This window comes from Drosophila guanche, unplaced genomic scaffold (genome assembly GCF_900245975.1).
Source record: "Drosophila guanche unplaced genomic scaffold, DGUA_6, whole genome shotgun sequence".
In the NCBI taxonomy this organism is placed as follows: domain Eukaryota; kingdom Metazoa; phylum Arthropoda; class Insecta; order Diptera; family Drosophilidae; genus Drosophila; species Drosophila guanche.
Window position 1 is genome coordinate 3,339,105 of NW_022995752.1, and position 19,856 is coordinate 3,358,960.

Consider the following 19,856-nt stretch of genomic DNA (forward strand, 5'->3'; position numbering starts at 1 on the left):
GGGGAGGGATGGGGGGGGTGGGGGGGAGGGGAGGGGGGGGAGGGGTGGGGGGGGGGAGAGGGGGGGGGGGGGGGGGGGGGGGGGGTGGGGGGGGGGGGGGGGGGGGGGGGGGGGGATGTAAAAGAAGGAAACGTCAAACGACGTCACGCAAAAACTTGTTTGCGTTGGCGACCCAAGCGCGCAAAAGTAGGCAACGTTATCTGCTCTGTTGCGGTGTGTGTGTGAGTGTGTGTGCGTGTGGGTGGGTGTAATGTGGGGAAATGGAACATGTTTACACACACGATGGGTACGGCCTGTGTATGTGTGCGCGTGTGTGGCATGCTGATGAGTTCTGTTTTGTTGTTTTTCCTGAGCAAACTTTAATTGTTTTTGATTTTTCTAAGGATTCAAGTGACGCGAGTTTTATTTCCCTTTCCCATGTCCTTTGCAGGGATAGAAAGGGTACTCTGATTTTAAGGAGATCAGAGTTGCTCAGACAGCAATGTACCTAAAATACACACCATTCTATTCCACAGTCCAGATTTTAATAGATTTCATTGGAAAAAACAGTCGTAAAATGTGTGTGTTTGTTCCCAAATAAAACATAAGAAACTGCAGCTTTTTACTTATCTACCAACAGTTTGTATCAATTCCGATAGTACCAATGACTCTGAAAGAGTATTAAAGCATTCAGTGCCCAAAGCTAACCTTTCTTTTATTTTTTCCTTCTTGATTGCTTAACCAACAAAAAGATGATGCAAGAAGGATACCAAACATCCCATGGACAAGGGGACTGCATGTCCTTTTTTTTTCTTTCTTTCGTTGAAGCCCTTTCAAATGTTCAAGTTGACAAACAAATCATGTCATAGAAGAGCAGTATGAGAAAGGGAGTGAGAGCAATGAAATGCTTCTTGCTCTTGGCTAATTAAATGTACATTTGTAGAGCTTCTTTCCCTGAGGGAATTTGAGGAAGGGGAAAGATGAGGATATGAGCACAAATAGAGAGAGGAATGTCAAGAGAAGAGCCGAACTCTTTCAATTGCAATGACAAGATTCGTTCGTTTAGAACGCCACTGCACTGGAAAATAAAGCTGAAGGTCGAATGAAGAAGTATTAAACGAAAAGTCAGCTGATTTTTGATGATTCGTTGACAAACTACCAAAAATCATCAAAATAGGATATCTTTGACAATCCAATATACGACAATTAGCTTGCACTGAGACGTTACTTTACCTCGTAAAGTGCTTTTTTCGCATTGTCATATGACTTCTGCCAGTGTACACCCAACCATGTAATCAGCACATAGCAATGCGCCACTTTTCAGCGCTTACCACTTGAAAATGTCCAAACAGCCAATTGCCCAAATGTCACGTACGACGGAGACATAGAGACAGGCGTAGTAGGCAAAGGCACAGGCGCAGGAGATATTCGTGTAAATGTCAAAGATGTGCCCAGCCCAGCCCAGCGAGGGATACCGCTAATTGTTGCACATGTTGCACACTTAATGGCGTGCTCTCCTTCCTTCTCGCACTTTATGGGCTGTCCTGTACTGTATGCAATTGGCTTAAATCCTCTGCTGTGGCAACTGCATTTGGTGCATGCCACGGGTTGGAGCCGGAGTCTACAGCTCCAGCTTCTCTTTGTTTTGTGGCTCATCTGCGTGGCAAATTGAAAATTGCGCTCATTTATTTCATTATTGGGAAAAGGAAGTAGAGAAACGGTTTTGTTTCCCACTCAAATAGCCGTGAAATTGCATTTGATTTTGTCTGTGACCAAAAGAGGGACAGAGAGCGGCAAAGACACGTTAGGGAAAGTGCTTGGAAAGTGTTGCAATTTATTTATTGAATCGTTGGTTAAAGCTGATTGGCATTTAAATCATTGATTGATTTGAAATTCAAGGGAAAATGTTAAAGAAATTACAGTTTTGAGATAGAAAGGAACACAAGCAGTTGGGAATAGAGATTTATAAATGGTTTTTACAGAATTTATTATGAATAATACATGCATATAGGAAATTTATTTATTCTTTAAATCTATTAAGCAGAGGAATCAATACCGAAAATGTTCCTAAGAATGATAAAAATTCACTGAAAAAGCGTTAAATGTCTAAAATTTGAATGCATGTCTATTTATAGCCTATTTAAATGAAGTAAAACTTTAACACCCCATTCCTCTAATTCTAATTCCCCTAATTTTGTATTCAAATCTTTCAAATATCTTGACCATGCCAAATGGAATTCATCCAAAGCATTTATTTTGAAACAATCAAAGAGTCTTTGCTCTTCCCCTCCCCATAGTAATTTATATAAACATCCAATAAACCCAAGGAATAATGTGTATAAGCACTTGTTTGAATAGTTTCGCCTCTGCAAGTGAAGAACCCAACCCTCCGGGCATATCAATGCAACCCCACATCATCGTTCCATTTGCCGGGTGCATAAACATTCCAATTGAATTGAAATTGGCCCGCATTCGTAACCCGCTTGGCTCTTGACTCCCTACTCGTACATTGTTTACATATTATTTAACTTTATTTTTACGTGCAAAAGGTGTCTGTAAATGGAAAAGGGAAAACAAAAGGAAAATGTGTGAAAATTGGGTGGCGTGCGGGTGGGTAGATAAGCAGCCAAAATAACATTTTCGCACTCTATACGATTAGATAAGCTCAAAAAACAAAAACAACACGAAAAAATGGGAAAAAACAAAAATCAAACATTTGGTGGGTGGGGTCTATCATAAAATGTGCTTGTAATGGAAAGTAGAAATTTGTTATAAAAAGAATGAGCAAAATCAAATGGAAACCCAAATGAAATTGCAACAAATGAAATCTCAAATGGAAGATTTCCACTGCACACTCGGAGCCGGAGTATACTCCGCCGAGTACTCTGTAATTATGAACATCTAAAGGGAAGCTTTTGTCCCATGCTGAGAGATAAACCAATTTGGGTTTCTGTTTGTCTTTTGTTGCTGTGTGTGTGTGTGTGTGTGTGTGTGTGTGTGTGCGATAATTACATAAATAATACCCATCTTACATACTCGTAGATAGTACTTTGGAAGTACATTTCTGAAATATACTCTAGCAGAGGGCAGTGTCAGATGTTCAGTGTGAAATGTTGTTAAGGCCGCGGTGTCCTAAAACAGAATATTTTTGCATTAGTTTATGTATATTTTTCAGTTTTCTGAGGGCTTTTTTTTTTGTACAGCTAAGTTGAGACTTTCCTTAATTTTGTTTACTATATTTATTTATTTACCATTGATTTCCCTACAAAAACAACTAATTCTAGTTGCACATTAGGGAGCCCCAAGCTAATATTTCTGTACATATCAAAGTGTACTCAATTCTTCGGCCTTTCACAACGACAAATTTCCCTCTTATTTCTCTTTAGTTTTTCCTCAGTGCTCTAATAGAATTTATACTAATGGGTGCCTAACACGGTTAGCTCATGAGCCACGATGACTCACTCCAAGCAATTACATAAGCCACAGTTAGAGTCACCGCCACCGAGTTCCCCTGCTCCTCACATGCATGAGATTATCTTTTTAGAATCAAACCGAAAAACGATAAAAAAGCTAAACAAAAAAGCGTAAATTTATTCCTCACATCATCTCATTAACATGCGCCAAGGGTTAAACTTCAATCACCCCGAAGGATAACCCATGCCACACACAATTCCCACTCTATGCCACACACAATTCCCGTTCTATGCCTCATTATAATTTTGTTAAATGTTATGTAAAAGAGAGTGTCATGTTCCACCTCTCTCCCACACACAGCACACCACACTTTCTCTCTTGGCGCCTTATTGGCGGACTCTGCGGGGTCCTTGGAGGATTGCCCACTGGCTTCCATTTACATCCCAACCCGGGCCAAGTCAAGGCGCTGACGGTTTGACTTTTAATTGTGTTTTAAAGTGTTAAGGACACCCCACTCTGGCCCCAGAGGATGGGTGTATGGGGTGGATGATGGCTCGTGCACTTGGGTCATTTTCAGGCCATTTGGTTTTTGATTTAGTTCTTCTCTTGGGCTGTTTGGTCATTTGATGCCTAATTAAATTTAACGATGACGTTGATTTCTCTCTCTCAGCGACACTTCTCTTGGGGGAGACATCTGCGGATTGGAATGCCAGTGGTTTAATATTACAATTGCTCTCCAAACCGAATTGGTTAGCTGTGAAACCGATTTGCTGTGTGTGTGTGAAATTGATATGTAAAGCAACGACGAAATTCAATCGGCTAAGCACGAATTTATTTCGATTTTATAATAAGAATAACACGATTTTCCCTGTCCTCGCTTGACTGGTCAGGATCTTGTGTGCGAGACAACTAGCTCATATATTTTAAATTTAGACAGCCTACTGCCACACGTACATAAAGCCACGGCCCGAATGTAGCGAACGGGTCGGTCCCAGAAGCGGAAAAACAGCATCTTTTTCTTCGGCTCGTAACACATATATGGGGCATTCTGCGACAAAGGAATTTCCAAATTCTCCCAGTCAAACTTGTTGCAGGAAACCTGCATTTTGACTTTAGAATCATATTGTGTATCCACCTGGTATTTTGCAATAATTGTGATCTTGTTGATCAAGTACATTTTGCCAAGATCAAAGGTCTTTCGCTTATTTTTGTGCTCTACTCTCAGACGATGCTTCTTGACGCATCTGTAACGGTGGGGCAGATAACTTTGGGTGCTCCTCTCTATGATGGCTTCGGTTATTTGTTTCATCTCGACAATTCTCGAGTTAGCCACCACATTCAGCAAATCGACGGATTTGATTACCGACAGACGTATGTGGGAGACTACCGATTTAATGTTTTTTTCCGGGTTGTGGCGGCTCCATTTCCACACCGCCTCAAAAATGGCCAACTCGGGCGCATAGAACGTGTTGCGCTGCAGTATTTCCTCGAGTGATTCCTGTTGCAGAGAGTAGAAGGTCTCGTGCTTTAGTAGTTGCTTTGCATGTTTGTCGATGAACTTGAGGCATTTTGTATCTAGTTTTTGCAGAATGTAGCGGCGTCCCGCATTAAGGGTAGCCAAGACATTATCTATGCATAGCTTCTTCTTCAGATGTTTGATTATGGCCTTCTCGAGTTCCACGAAGCCGTAGAAGTTGGCCAATTCAAGTACACCGAACACGACATCCACGTCCACTGTGAACAGTGTCAGAGTTCCCGTGTAAATGTAGACTAGAATCAGCTTAAATGGGTTCAGCGGCACCTCCAGTCGAATCTGACGCTCCTGCGACTCGGCCATGCCTCCCTTGAGCATGACCCTGAAGTATTCACTCCTTGCGATCAATACAAGACGGTGTGCCGGCAGGCGCTGATCCTCCACCAGAAACTCCACATCCGAATACAGTTCGCTCCAGCAAAGGCGGCCCATGTCCTCCATCAAGTTTATGCTTAAGTCGATATTCATGCTCGTCCTTTATCGAAGTAGAAGAAGTTTTCTTTTGTGAAATTTTCTTTTTACACAAAGTTAGACTTTATTTTTCTGACGTTTCTCTGGCTTCAGTTTATAGAATATCGTCTTGACGATATATATCGATAGGGAGTTATAAATATTGTTTAGGCTGTAGTTCATATAGATGCAATCGATTGAAATGCTTTTGTAATTTTCGTTCTGTTTAAAAGCTTGCAAAGAATTTCCTAATGCTCACACATACTTCTAAATGTGTTCCCGAATATAATTCTGCATTTTCCGACATCCCCAAGAACCCTTCTTGGCCAAACTTTAAGTAGAAACCCAATTTAGCCGCAAATAAATCTGCAAATAAATAGACATTTTTCCGCCCAAATAAAGAAAGAAAGTCCAAACATAACCCTTAACCGCCCATGCCAGACCAACCGTATTTGTGTCTATGTTTATCCTTATGTTTGAGAGGAGGGCTGGAACGAGTTGAAGGACCTGGAAACATTCATCAACGAAAAAAAATCTCAGCCTCTCGCGACGCTGTTCCCCATGCGACAGTGTGAGTGAGAATTTAAGCGCAGGGAATAGAAAGGATTCCTGGGAGCAGAACGAAGAGCTAATAACAGGATTAACACAATGGAGGAAAATTGAATTTTATGCCAATATACTTAGCTCGCTTAAAGAGTCACCATCCAACCAGCCAATTCCATGGGCTCAATGGAAGATGGAAGGAAATATGTGTGTATACCGGAGATGGCGATGGCGACGGCGCGCCGAGCAAACACAAAGTCCCAAACGTAATTTTCACGAATTCATTGAACTGCGTGGAGTGTGAAAAATAACAATTTAGATAAATATTGCGACGGCGACCTCCATGGGCGTCGTCATCGTAGTCGCAGTCGTTGTCGTCGTCGTCGTTCTTGTCGCTGCCACAACACCGCTACTGCTGCCACACGACAGGGGGGAGTCGCCAGCCACCGATGTGACCAACGATGGGGAGAAGAGCTGAACAGTGCGGAGCAGAGAGCTCTAGACAACGGCAAGCGCATCGACCGTTGACACAGAAATCATATTAATATAAATTAACGATGTGGAAAATTTAGTTTAGTAGTGAAAATGGCGAAAGAGACCCAAAGAAGCAGCCGAGTTGTGTGTTGTGTGACTCTCACGTCGTCGACTCATCAGTCAAAATGTCCTGAGCGTTGCAAATCCCACAGAGAGAAAGAAGCCTCTTCTCACCCTCCCCACCACCCCAAACGAATTCCAATTCCAATCTCAATGCCAGAGCATTGAGAAATTGTTTTGTTTTGACTCTATTCTGGCTGGTCGGTCGGTGTACAAACATTTTTAAGTGCATCAATCTCCATCTTCAGGAATTATTCACATTAATTGGCATTCTCTTGATTTTATTTCAATGCATTTTCGCTCCCTTCCTAAACTCGATTGGAAGCTAATCACTGCCGCATATACAACGACATCGATATAATCATAATCCGATTATATTCACGTCATCAACGCCTTCCACATCCACACCCACATGTGAAAGTACGAGTACTACACCGCTGCTCGAGTGGGTTGGGGACTGCTGTGCAAAACTTGTTGATTGCAAATTGATTAAGCAAAGTTCTTTCGATAGGAAAGTTAATGCGCCCTAAAGCCGGCTACAGCTCCATGGGCGATGCCTTTCGATGGTTTTTCCAGTAGAGTTTTACAAAAAAGAAGTGAATCAAATTAAAACTCTGGCTTCAAAAGTGTGGGAAGAGTCTATTGTGCTTAAGAGCAATAAAAACTGGCTGTATTTGGTACTAGTTTTTGTAGGAAGAAGTTTTAGCTTTGTGGCTGCATTTAAAGAAAGGTTTTTATACCCGGTGCTTGAAGAGTAAATAGGGTATATTGTATTAATGGTCGGAGCAGTTTGCGTAACGCGTAAAAGATTCCCACCTCATATGGTATATATATTCTTGGTCAGCATCAATAGCCGAGGTATGTCTGTCTGTCCGTCCGTCTTGATGAGCGCCTGGATATTAGAGACTATAAAAGCTACAGCATCCAAGTTTTGCATCGCGATTGCAGTGAAATCACACTGTTTCATGTGTATTTCAAAATTTCGCACACTCTGTCTCATACAGGGTGCTGCTCTGGGCGAGATAAAATACGTGTTAGAATTGAGAAGGTATGAAGTGATGAATGTATGTAGATAACATATGTATGTAGATAGATAACAGATGAAGAACAAAAAATTTAAAATTCAAAAAAAGTTCAATGGTTAAATACATACATATTTACATACATATGTACTTTGTATATACTGACTGAGTACCGGGTTTAAAGTTGTGACGCGTACGAAGCGACTCACAAACGTACCTACTCGTTTGTGGTCTGTCTGTGGGTGTTTAGCATTCGAAGGCATGCAACTTTAAATTGTGTAGGAAGTGGTGAAATAATTGAACAATTTGGATATTCACTCTGAATATTGTTATTTGCTTATTGCTACAAAATAAACCTTTCAACCAATAAAGAGAGGCACCAACTACACTTTTGATACATTTAACTTCCATTCTTTTCCCCTTTACCCTTTACTTTGCCCCCAAAAACATTATTAATTTATTTTATTTTTTTTTTTTTTCCTTTTGAAAACCTTTTTGATTTATTGCTGATATATTGTATTGTATAATATTCTGCATATAATTATTTATTAGTTACAAAAATTCAAATTTATTTCTGTTACATTTGTAAAAACAAAAAACGAATCGAACGAAACGAGAGTACATTGTGCAGCAGTCACAGCACAGGGGAATGGGATTAACCATTGATTATATATTTTCTTAGTAGACTACGCAAAAAGGTTTTCATTTGGGGTGCTCTTTTTTTTTGTTACGGTGCATATTTTTGGTGCCACAGGAAGGCGACACATTGGCCTGTGCTGCTGGGGGTTGATCTTGTTGTGTCATTGACGACCACACTGGCAGGAAGTGCATCGGAGTGCAAGGACTCGTCATGAGTGCCAAAAAGTGTGGGCCAAGACAGACTGCTGGGTACTCTAACTACGATTCTTGGGGTTGGGTCTTGGACATTGGATGATTGCTGGTTGTACATAGAAAGTTGTTTGTATGTTTTGTGGTTTTGTTTTGTGAAAGGGGGATGCTTCGGTGTTAATGTAACTTTATATAACGATAACTTTGCAAAGGACATCAAAAACTTAGGTGAGAGAGAGAGAGAGACGCTGCCATGCCTAACGCTTGCGTTCCTGATAGAATTCGCGAATCAACTGACGCAAGTAGCGCATCTCGCTACGACGCTCCCTCAGAGTGCGACGCAGACCCTCGTTCTCTTGGGTCAGCTCCTGCTCCTCGCCCAGCACGCTCTCCATTTCGATCTTCTTCTTTTGGCGATAACGTGTGGCCGCATTCTTGTTCTGCTCCTTCTTCCTGATCCTGCGATCCTCCACGCCTCGTCCATAAGTGCGAGTGCGCTTCTTGGGTGCAGCCGTCGAGCCAGCATTATCCATGGATATGGACGTGTGAGCAGGCGAAGAGTGGCTGCTGCTTGTCTGCTCTGGCAGCCAGTCCTCATCCACATCGGCAATGCTGCCGCTCACTCTGCTACTGTTGCTGCTGCCGCTGCTACTGCTGCTGCAGCCCATCGAAGACGAGTCCTGGGATTCGCAGTCATCGTTCAGCTGCTGGCAGTTGGGTGGCCGCTCCAGCTCCAGGGCTCTCATGTTGACAATGTCATCGATCAGCTGGTTCTTCCGGGCAATCTCGCTGCCCGCCACCCAGTTTCCAGAGTTGAAGCCGAACGGAGTGGCCGGTGCAGTGGCCGGAATAGCATCAGTAGCATAGCATTGCTACAAAAAATTTCAAAACTTTAATAAGACTTTTCTTTATGTGTGGAAATACCTGTATAGAACTTACCTTCTGCTCGACCTTGACGAGTACCGGTGCTGGCGACAGTTCTGGTTGTTGTTTGTAGCCCTCGAACTGCGGCGGCGACTGTGGTGGCGTCAGCTGCAAGATGGAAGAGGGATCCACGGGCTGGTACTCCTCACCAACAACCACAGTTGGAGCTATAGCAGCAGCATAGTGGGCTTTGGTTATGGGTATTATCGGCTGTCCAACATCGACTACATTTGGGGTATAGCTGTTTGTCTCGTAGTCAATGCAATTCAGTTGGGCCTTTTGGTCCAGGAGGCATTCTATAAGCAAACAATGTATACCAATTAGAAAAATTCGCTGAATTGTAGTATAGTTATGTTATTTAAGATCTAAAAAATATAAATATGTTCTACTTAGGGTTGTAAAATTTCCATTCAATTGATTCTGGGTTTCCCTTTTGATAACATGTTTGTAAGTCTAATGGTTTTGTCTTAATTAAGTTCATTCTCTTGTTAATTGGTTTTAGTTTCAAACCAGAATTGAGATAAATGAAATTTGTTTGGTCTAAAACGATTATTCACATCAATATTTAGCAGGTTTCATTAATGGCTTAATTAAGTTTTTTTGTAACGAAGATACTTAAGAGATAATCGATGACTTTATAGCTCTACACTTTTTTAGATCTGGTTTAGCTTTGGTTTACTTTTCGCGCGTCATGCAGCAGTGCTCCTTAGTTTTTATGATATCTAAATAAGATATATTCTAAATGTCTTCTGAACTTCAGGGCCTATACAAAAGTCTCTTTATCTTTCAGTATCCTCGATCTGATCTAGTTAAATCCTGGCAAATCTTTCTTTTAATCGAGAAACTTCCTCTCAATCGTATCGCCTCTCTCCACGCCTGCTCTACTGCACTTCAAGAACAACAACTACGTCGTATTTCCTCTAGAAAGAATTGTTGTTTTTTTTTTTCTTTATAATATTTTTCCATACCCAATTGATGAAACTTATTTCCATTGAAGCGAAGGACGCCACAAGCTCTGTTCGTTCGCTTGAGTCGTTCGGAACGAACTCTAGTAAACATTTACATATTGATTGTGGCATATTTTCCTTCTCTATGCGTTTGATTGTTTTTATTGATTCCAACTTGAGATGAAGAACAGATACGACAGCGAGAGGAAGAGAGACGTCAAATATTGAACCTATGTAGTTCGACGACATCGTTTTCACTGTTTGATTTCATGTCGGCTGGAAACCGCAAGTGAGAGTAAGAGTTTTTAGATAAAGATTGAGATCTATCTAGTCTACAACCTTCGAGAAACTTCAGGGCGACACCTGTTTTGACAAATTGACCGACCGACAGACAGACACTGACCGACACCTTGAGCCGCCGTTCACCTCTCCCTAGACTGGACATTAGCATAACACGTTTTCCCCGTCCCCCACCTATCGATTCTCTATCGATCTATCTATCTATAGAGCTATCTCTCTAGCCGTAGAATGAACAGCTGCGCTTGAATACGTAAAAACCAGAGCAAAAACTGTAACTGCATTAAAAATGCATTTACATAAAAATCTTGTTTTAATGTAGAATGCCAGAGATAGAGGCAGAGCCAGCGACTATCGGACTCTCGATTGTGTGGCCACGCCCTGACTTATTTAAATTTTCATTTATAATACATTTCTATATGTGAAAAACAAGGGAGATACAAACACCCATTGTTGGGCGAACGCGCCAATATTAAGTGCTTCCATCCATATGTTTTATGGTTCAAATGTCGATAAATAGTTATTTATGTGAGGGGTATCAGTGAGGGGTGATAGTATCATAATTGCTTGTCGGCTTATAACGCCTTGCTTTCTCAATTAATTAACAAAGATTTGTTATCCAATGTTTCAGACACGATCTAAGACCTTGACAGGCCATTAGAAGGTTTGGGAAACTAATAAATTATCCAGATAGGTGTTTAGTTATGTGGCCATTATTTATAGGATAGGAAAACTTTGAAATATGTATAATTTAATTTCCATAAATATGCAACCCAAAAGTATGCTACAGAAACATAAGGAAGGAATATAAAAACATTCTCCAAATTTTCACATAGAACTAAATTACTCTGCAAATGCATACATACATATGTATGTATGTAAAAATCACAGATAAGACTTTGCCCAAGAATCGGTTCCACATTACATTATTTTCCATTGTTCTGATTGCTACGCCATTTGTTCTCAACTCGTACTCAATAGATAGCTATAGGACTTGCTTATAGAGCCGATTAAGTCGCGTCTACAATGTTGCCATTTGCGGAATATTAAATAGAACAACGACAGAGAGAGAGATATAGAAAGACAACTACAAAGCCAGTTTACCCCGGACAATCGTTACAAACAAAAATATAATAAATTAAATACAAATAAATATTAATATTTAGTGGGAACCCGATTAGCAAATGTACAACCTTGAGTCACAAATAACAAATATGAAAATGTGCACCTCCTCCTGTGTGGAAAACAATATTCAGGGAGAAAACTAATGCAACAAATTGTTAGGAAAAGCCCCGCCACTTAGAATTTCCCAAAGTATGAAATTTCCTTCCTTAAATATTTTGAATAATTTTCTAAATCCTAAATTCACTTAGTGGGTCAAGGTTATTCGCAGTTCACAAAAGTTCTGATTGGGGGTTATCTCTCTACGAAAAAAAGCAGGAACTGTCTAGTTCGAATGTGATTTTTCAATGTTTGTGGAAGTTTGTTTGCATTTTTTGTCGCTTCCCAAAAATAAAACAAAAATCAAAGTGTACACCAGCCCCAATCCCCAGGTCCAGTCATAATATGTAAATGTGTTTTATAAATATTAAACTGAAAGCGATCGCCACAGAGGGAGAGCATGGAACAATGAAAAGAAGTAAAAAAAAAACACGAAGCAAGTTGTTGGCGGTAAACCCGCTTGACCGGAAAGTCATCTCAAAAGAGTAGGCAGCAGCCTGGACCAGGAGTTGGAGCAAACCACTCCAAACGTTGGAGTTGACCCGCGGGAGAGAGACAAAGGGGAGTCGCCTGCTGTAAGTCCATCATCGGAAAGAAAGATGTGAAAACAGCTCTACAGCTCATCATCATCAACTCGTAATCGTATCTCTTCGATGTGTCTCCGTTCCGTCCCTCCATCGTTAAGAGAAGAGAGATAGTGAGGCGGAACGTGGGGTGACAATAATTGTTGATAAGAGCAAGTGCAGCAGTGGGACAGGCTTATGATGTTGAGACCCTAGGCTGAATATATATTAAGCAAAAATGCCGTCGGCAAGTGGCAGTTCTCTAAGGCATGTGCATTGTAGGTAGCAGGAGCTAGGAATATGATTATGGAGAATCGTTTTTAAGGGAATTACAACTTTTTTTTTAATATACTTTCGGATGTACAAAAGATACTGTTAAAAGATATTCTCTGTGTCCATTACTAAATCTACAGGAATGGTTACAGAAAATATGCATTTGTCTGCAGATTTTCACCGACAGTTTTGAATATGTATTATTAAATATCCCGTCTTAAACTTATCCGGAAAGAAAACATAAAAGAAAATGTCATGTTCTAGCCGTATAAAATGTAAACTCCCTTAGCGAATAACATGTGTTCCCCTTAATTTTTCAATTATAATAAATAAAATAATACATTCCTTATGATCATGTATCATATCATATCAGGTACATTCAATCACATACATATGTACTAACCATAGGCTTGCATAAATATATACGTACTCATCTTTACGGCAGCAGTAAATCGTTAAGGAAATGTGCGCGTGGGTGTGTGGTGCTGATGTTTTGTGGCTTGTCTCAGGTTTCAGTGCAGTACAAAAGTTTCAGGCAGTAAAAGAGTAGAGCAAAAGTGGCGCAAGAAACGCCAAAAACTTGTGGGAATGTCTTAATTCTAAACTAAACTCGAAATAAATCAAAGAAAAACCTAAACTCTAAAATATCAAAACAAATTAAAAAACGAAACCTAAATGCTAAACTTTATAGAGAGATGATATCTATGTTTTTATCAGAATGATATTATATAAAAATTTGTAATAGAACAATGGGGGTAGAAAAAAAATCACAGTGTAAATTTTGAATATACAAATCCAAAAAGGTGTTTGTCGCAGCACTTAGGCCAGAGTAAATAATATAACAAAAAAGCGAAAATATAAACAAAAATTTACAAAACGATCAAGAACTAAGGTAAAACACAAATACACGTGGCAAAAACAAAAAAATATTATAGAAGTTACTCAAGTGGAGAAGTGAGTGCTTTTTGTTGTTTTCCTATAAGGAATGTCTATTGTCTGTTTGTCGTGTTGTGTCGTCTGGTCTGGTCTTTGGGTCTCGATTTTTCCCTTAGGATCCAACTGCTGCCGCAAGATGTGTGTATGGTGTGGTGTGCTGGGATACACTCTTGTGGGCTCGAATCCTCCTGCCCGTTTTTAGCGTCGCTTCACCAACTTTTGCGAATTGATCACAATTTCACGGTTCCACATGTAGCGGTATCCACAGTGTGGTATCATGCTCACAAAGTCCTTGATTCTTACACTCAAATGGTCACGGGATAAACAGATATCTAACTTTCTGGGTTCGGGTAGGGGGTGGGTTTCTATATAATCCTGGAGATCAGGCTACATAGAGTTGGCTCTGATCGTAGATCCCCTCAGGCGGACACGTTTCGTTTTGTTTGGCGCCGTTTTTGCGCTCTCGAATCTATGCACTTCGATCTCAGATATATTTGTTCTGATTTATTCCCGAAATGGAATTCAATTTAAATCAATTTTTCAGTTTTGTCTTTCCGTCGTCTGGCTTTTGCGCGTTTTCGAAACGCCAAGACGTGTGCTTTTTTGTTGTTATTATTTTGTATGCTTATTTTGTTGTTTTTATTGTTGTTATTGTCTTTTGTCTTGTCTGTTGTGGTTTAGGTGGCAGGGGTTGTTGGTGGTGGGGGCGTGGCTGAATCTGAATCCAAAGCCAAAAGCCGAGAGTTTCGTATTCGTAACGCACGCCGTCTGAGTAACGATTTTCTACTGAACGGCGTTTGCAAAGTGTGCAAGGTTTTTGCTTTGGCCAAAGTCGAGACTTCACAGAGACAGAGAGCGAGAGAGAAAGATCGAGAAAGAGAGAACCCTCTAGAGTGAGGGAGAGACATCATAACCAGCAGGCAGAGAGAGAGAGAGACACAGCAGAGCCCTGCAATAAGATCAATCTCTGGCTTGTTATTTTGAGCACGAGATGCTATCAGCCCGTTTACAGCACGAGCCCCAGAGTTGAAGTCTCAGTGGAAGCCGAGGCGATACGATGAGACAAGCGGCAAGCCAATGGACTGTGGGCACACAGTGGTGCGAGAGTGCACAGAAATCGATGACAGGTTGAAGCTCCAAAAACAAGTGAAAGTTGCAGGAGATGTTAAAATTAAAGAGTTATGTTGGTAGTGAATTTGTATACCGTCCGAAACACTCGATTTAGGAAGATCAGGATCATATCTGTAGGTTCTAAAATCCTTCATTCCGTCTTTCACATTAATCTAGAGTGTTTATGGTAGAGTGTTTATGGTATGGGATTTTAGAAGGAACTTTTTCTGCACCTCGGGTATAATATCTCAAACCCGTATACATAGATAGATTTGACCTCAACGAATACCTCTGCATAGTAACTAAAGGCCCTTTTCTGGGTCGATTCGATAAACCAGTTTTCCAGAAACGTAATTAAAATGGGTGTGTTCCCATTACTAAAATTACTACAATGTAGATGAACTTATTTAATTTACATTAAATATCTAGGAGACAAATTGCCAGAGACAGTGTAGATGTTTAAATTAATAGCAATTAATTTGTAGTGAATTAAATTCATTTTGAAAATGATTGTACCGAGTTTGAGAATTTCAAGTTCTAGGTCTTGAATAATATCTATGGAAAGCTTTGAGGTTCAAATGGATTGAACAAAGAATGTTTAACCCTAGAGCTAAAAGTCTGCAAACTGAAACATAAAGAAATGTCTGTTTTGAGTATCACTTTTATTCAATGTCCATCGACTGATGTTTCTCTCTCTCTAAAGTAATGCATTTTATATTATATTACATTATATGCATACAATAATATTTTGCACATCATTATCAATAATTTATAATATAATCAAAAGTCAGTAACCCCACCCCTCTGGCAGTTGGCCCCGTTGAAGCGTGTACTGGCCACAGTAAGTAAATGGCATAAGAAATTAAATCTATTTATTTTTGCCCTACAATTTGAGACCTCACCGCAGGTGGTGGTTGTGTGACGTGCATTGAACTCTGTTTAACCCCCAAGTGCAATCAAAGCAGATAGAGGTGCGCTGTCCGAGTGGCTGACTGTTGCCAATGGCAGAAAAGTGTTTTATAATATGTTTGAACTTGGAGCAGATAGATTGAAACGAAGCATTATTAGGTATACATTTTGTTTAGCATAAGGAAAGAGTTCTGCTTCCATTGTGACAATGATAAATGCATGTCCAAAGTTCAATGACGTTTCAGAACTCTCTTTAACACAGAAGATATCTCTCCCCGTCCCTTGGAATGTTATTTATAGGAACTGCGACCAGGCCAAGCCTCAAATAAAGAACACACTACCCGAAATGGGGGGCACGTCCTCCACTTAAATGTAAATTTTGGTTTAAAACAAAGAAGTTTCCTGCTTAAAAATATAATTATAAAGAATCAAACTCTCAAAATTTCCATAAGCAAATGTTACAAAAAAAAACATTTATACACATATATGTATGTATGTATATACGTCAATTGGTTCATTGATCGGAGAGGCTGATAAATCCTTGAACCTCTCGAGAAGTTGTGTTTCTGGTTTGCCAGAAGAATGCTTCAACCTTCAATTCTAAAACATTTTTGGAATGGTTTGAAGTTGTTTAAGCGAAAGAGAGCCACAGCACCCAAACAAATGATTGGTATACTAATAGGAAATAGATTAGAAATACATATAGATTCCTTCCGAAATCAGTTTGAAGAGCAGAAAGAGATCGGCTAAAGAGTCGATCGGAAGAGAGATCGCCATATTATGTACGAGAGATCGCCGAAGTATGTATTGAAGAGAGATCGCCCGCTCAACCGATCACTCGCTCAATGCGTGATCGAGCGACACAAAAGCTGAGTCTCGCTCTCGCATTGCAATTGTGGCCATTACAGAGCCCTGGCCTGGGCTTGTGGGCCACGTTTATAAACAATAATTACGATCATGACAAAAACAACAACAGAAAACGAGACATATAAGCGAATAAGCTGACTGAGGCGAAAACCCGATCCGGTTTCACAACTTCACTTCGAACGGAAAAAATATCACAACAGAAATATTTGAAATTTTAAATTCATTCGGCAAATTGGGATTGGCGGGCCCCCTCTTTATGTGTGTGCTCCACCAATGGCATACAAGAAGTGAAATGTTATATAATATATCCACTAGTAGGTATTAAAAGTTAAAATTAATATTCCAAATTGTTCATTTAAAATGTGTGCTGTTGCGGGGGGGGGCCATGTGTCTGTCTACCATTTCTGCAGACAGACGTTCAAAGTTCAACTGCATTTATAATTTGTTTGGGGTTTTTTCCCCTGCTGTTTTTATTTTCTTTTTTGCTATTTATATTTGTATATTATGAGTGCCTGTTTCTGTTTTTCGATTGTTTTTGGACTGATAAGAGAACAATCGAGGAAGCTATTCATAAAATGTATTTGGTTTACAGCAAAACAAAACATAAATTTATGGTTGATCCATAAGTACAAGAAACGTAGGCAATATCTGTTCTATATCTATGCTAAAGGTGTCTATTCGATGTTTTTATTTCAACTTTGAACGTTGTTAATAAGCGGTGAATTCTTCTGATAAGAGAAGCTTCTGTATCTGGAAGATAATTGTTTTATTTTAAAGCCTAAATTGAAATCAAAGCAATAAAAATAATAATTATGGGATAAGCCTCCCTACAAATTAATTGACTAACTTTAAACCGTTCCAGGCTTGAATACTTCAAATATTACCGTATGATGGAGTTATTGGTAAAATCTAAATACATAGGATTAAATTGTCTGTTCTACTTTAGATGTTTCACATTGTGTATTGATTTTGTTTATAGGAGAATAATTCAATTTCATTTAAATCTTAAATCTTACAATCTTTCTTTTAAATCTTACAGATTTTACATCCTTGTTTCAAATAGTGAAAATACATTTCCTGCTGCTTCGAATATAATCTACACTTCAATGTCTAACAATATCATTTGAAATCAAACGATTTGTATACTAAATACAAATACTATAAAATATTTTGAATTGAAATTTCCAAGATCTAAAAGTTTCATTTAAAATCAAATGAATTCCATTCTAAATACAAATTCTATTGAATTTGTCCAATTTAAAATTACTCTAACTAACAATTGCATTCAAAATCATATGAATTCTATTCTTCAAGAAAATACAGATGGACTTCTTCAACATGAACTTCAAAAACTGCAACTCGTTTACCAAATCTATTATGGAATATATTTAAACTAAGGCTTAAGTCTGTTACAATTTTTCAATAGAGATCTCTCAACAAACAAATGAGCAAGGACTATACAATTTGAAACACATACAAGAATTATCATCTTTAGAAATAACTAACCAAAAACTACATTTTTATGGAAATTTTCAACATTTACCAACAGTCAACTTTTATATAAGACAACGTGAACAACAACATTGCCGTGTGTGCTGTTTGATCAATATTGGTATATTATAATAGATTGCCTTGCAATCTTTTTGCAATTCAAAGACTTGCCTTCATAATTCAGGTCCACAATCAACTCTTCGTTGCCCAATAGATCCAATGTGGTTTCTTCATCCAGAGCCAGAGCCTCCTCGTCCTCTACCATCAGTGAAATGCCTAAGAATCCATCAAAATATCATTAGAAACATGCCATGTAGGGTAGAAATGCAGACAAACCATTTGCAAAGTTATCATCATAGAGCCACACTCCATCTGTTGACTCAGTGAGCGCAAACAGATCGGCGGCTACCGCAGCCGATGTTGGGGACAGGGGCTCCATTTTCAGGTCCCAATACAGCTCCTGCGGTAGATCCAAACTCTCCATTGTCTGGTGAAATGTTGATGTGTTCATAGTGGGTGTCAAAATCAGATGTCAAACTTGATATAGAAAATGTTCTTGAATAGATGAAATCCGGTCCGTAGAATGTGTATGGTTGTTGTATCTGTGATTCTTGTTGTCGTGAGGATGCCATGGTGGCGCTGTAATAATATATATATTCAACAATTAGAAGTAAAATTTCATGATTTGGCGCTAAATGTATGACCTGCACTGTACAGTGCAGTTGATTAAACACTCAAGACTTTAGAATCCCCGAGATTGCATTAAATGTATAACCTGCACTGTACGAGTGATAGCCCCCCAGACAGTGTAGCACCTCCCCAACCCTTTCCAGACGAATTAAATAGTTTTGTTCAAAACACACTCTGACGTTTGAATGCGTAGTCATGCTGATAAGCAAACGACGACTCCCCAACTCTGCGCAATTTCCATGAAATATGTGAAACACAAACATGAACTTAAACTTTAAGTTGCACTAAAGGGACAAATCTTATCTTTTTGTTGGGTAGGAAGGGTGAGAAGTGTGTTTGGGGGACCTGCCCTACGAAGCTGTCTGCCAGAAGGCATAGCAGCTTGGAGGGAAAACATTGCTACAGCGAAAGCGATTACTGCACTTGTTTGGCAATAGACAGTGTAAACTGGTTTGGAGGGAAAGCTCCTTGAAGCGTTGGCTATAGTGGGGAAAAGCAGTGCAGCTTCAGAGTGTTAAAAAACTGCTTTCAGAGCAAGCAGTTATCCTGGACACCACATCACAAAAGTTCGAAAAGCTGGGACACGGTAAACAAAACATACAAACTGGGGAAACTGCTTATCTTTGAAACTATCCACAGCCAAACCCAACTGTAGTTGTGATTCATACATAAAAATATTGATGGGGGGATGTGTTCCCGCCGCGCCACCAACACACGTGTTGTATTGCAACCGCATGCAACGCCAGAGGGGCAAGGTGACTCAATTCCAGCCAGCGATTGCGTCAGCCAATCTTTTGGCCAATCCATGTGTGTGTGTTGCATGCCCCAACTGCAAGTGCATTGGTTTTTGCCACGTTTCAGGGGAAAACTAAGAAACCACATAAGCCCCACACACACACACACACACACACACAGCAGCAGCAGCAGCAGCAGCAGCAGCCGTGACAACAATAAAAATGTGCAGCACCTGTGCGGCAGTGTGTGTGCATGTACGAAATTGCGAAATGGGTTATGGTATGGGAATGTACGGGACTTTGCTTTTTTTGGCGTACTTACGCTTGCTTTTTATACGTTTCCATTTTGTTGTTGTGTTAGGGCACCTAGGTGCTTGTTGTTGTTGCTTGCGCACAAACTATAAAGCCATTTTTACGTAAATATAAATGCCGAAAACTTTTTGAGGAAAAATTGTTGCTTTTTGCGTCTCATTTGGAACCAGTGTGACCGCGGAATAATTATCGATCAAATGTACCGACAGACCCTCGGA

The 19,856-nt window shown here is 39.9% G+C and overlaps 2 protein-coding genes across 3 annotated transcripts; both read right to left on the bottom strand.

Moving 5' to 3' along the window:
- Positions 1-1,306: 1,306 nt before the first annotated feature.
- Positions 1,307-5,395, bottom strand: LOC117587980 (BTB/POZ domain-containing protein 9-like). Its single transcript, XM_034278988.1, has 2 exons — positions 4,358-5,395; positions 1,307-1,456 (listed from the first exon to the last, which is right to left on the bottom strand). Exons 1-2 carry the CDS (start codon positions 5,393-5,395, stop codon positions 1,307-1,309), a joined length of 1,188 nt encoding a protein of 395 aa, XP_034134879.1.
- A 2,872-nt stretch (positions 5,396-8,267) lies between these two features.
- On the bottom strand, positions 8,268-19,816 carry LOC117587562 (activating transcription factor of chaperone). Of its 2 annotated transcripts, XM_034278380.1 has the most exons (5): positions 19,649-19,816; positions 18,239-18,541; positions 18,074-18,178; positions 9,304-9,584; positions 8,268-9,236 (listed from the first exon to the last, which is right to left on the bottom strand). In XM_034278380.1, exons 2-5 carry the CDS (start codon positions 18,411-18,413, stop codon positions 8,622-8,624), a joined length of 1,176 nt encoding a protein of 391 aa, XP_034134271.1. In that variant the 5' UTR covers positions 18,414-18,541; positions 19,649-19,816; the 3' UTR covers positions 8,268-8,621. The 2 variants fall into 2 exon arrangements, with proteins under 2 accessions (XP_034134271.1, XP_034134272.1); XM_034278381.1 differs by lacking the exons at positions 18,074-18,178; positions 18,239-18,541; positions 19,649-19,816 and adding an exon at positions 12,993-13,207.
- Positions 19,817-19,856: the final 40 nt, after the last annotated feature.

What these genes read in the sequence shown, in the direction of transcription:
- LOC117587980 (XM_034278988.1), bottom strand. Translation starts at nt 5,395, where the DNA reads ATGAATATCGACTTAAGCATAAACTTGATGGAGGACATGGGCCGCCTT. An exon ending in CCGTTCGCTACATTCGGGCC is followed by an intron (nt 1,457 to 4,357) that starts GTGGCTTTATGT and finishes TGCAACAATTAG; the next exon opens with CGGTATCCCTCGCTGGGCTG.
- LOC117587562 (XM_034278380.1), bottom strand. Translation starts at nt 18,413, where the DNA reads ATGAACACATCAACATTTCACCAGACAATGGAGAGTTTGGATCTACCG. An exon ending in TGATGATAACTTTGCAAATG is followed by an intron (nt 18,179 to 18,238) that starts GTTTGTCTGCAT and finishes ATGGATTCTTAG; the next exon opens with GCATTTCACTGATGGTAGAG. An exon ending in TCGTCAAGGTCGAGCAGAAG is followed by an intron (nt 9,237 to 9,303) that starts GTAAGTTCTATA and finishes AATTTTTTGTAG; the next exon opens with CAATGCTATGCTACTGATGC.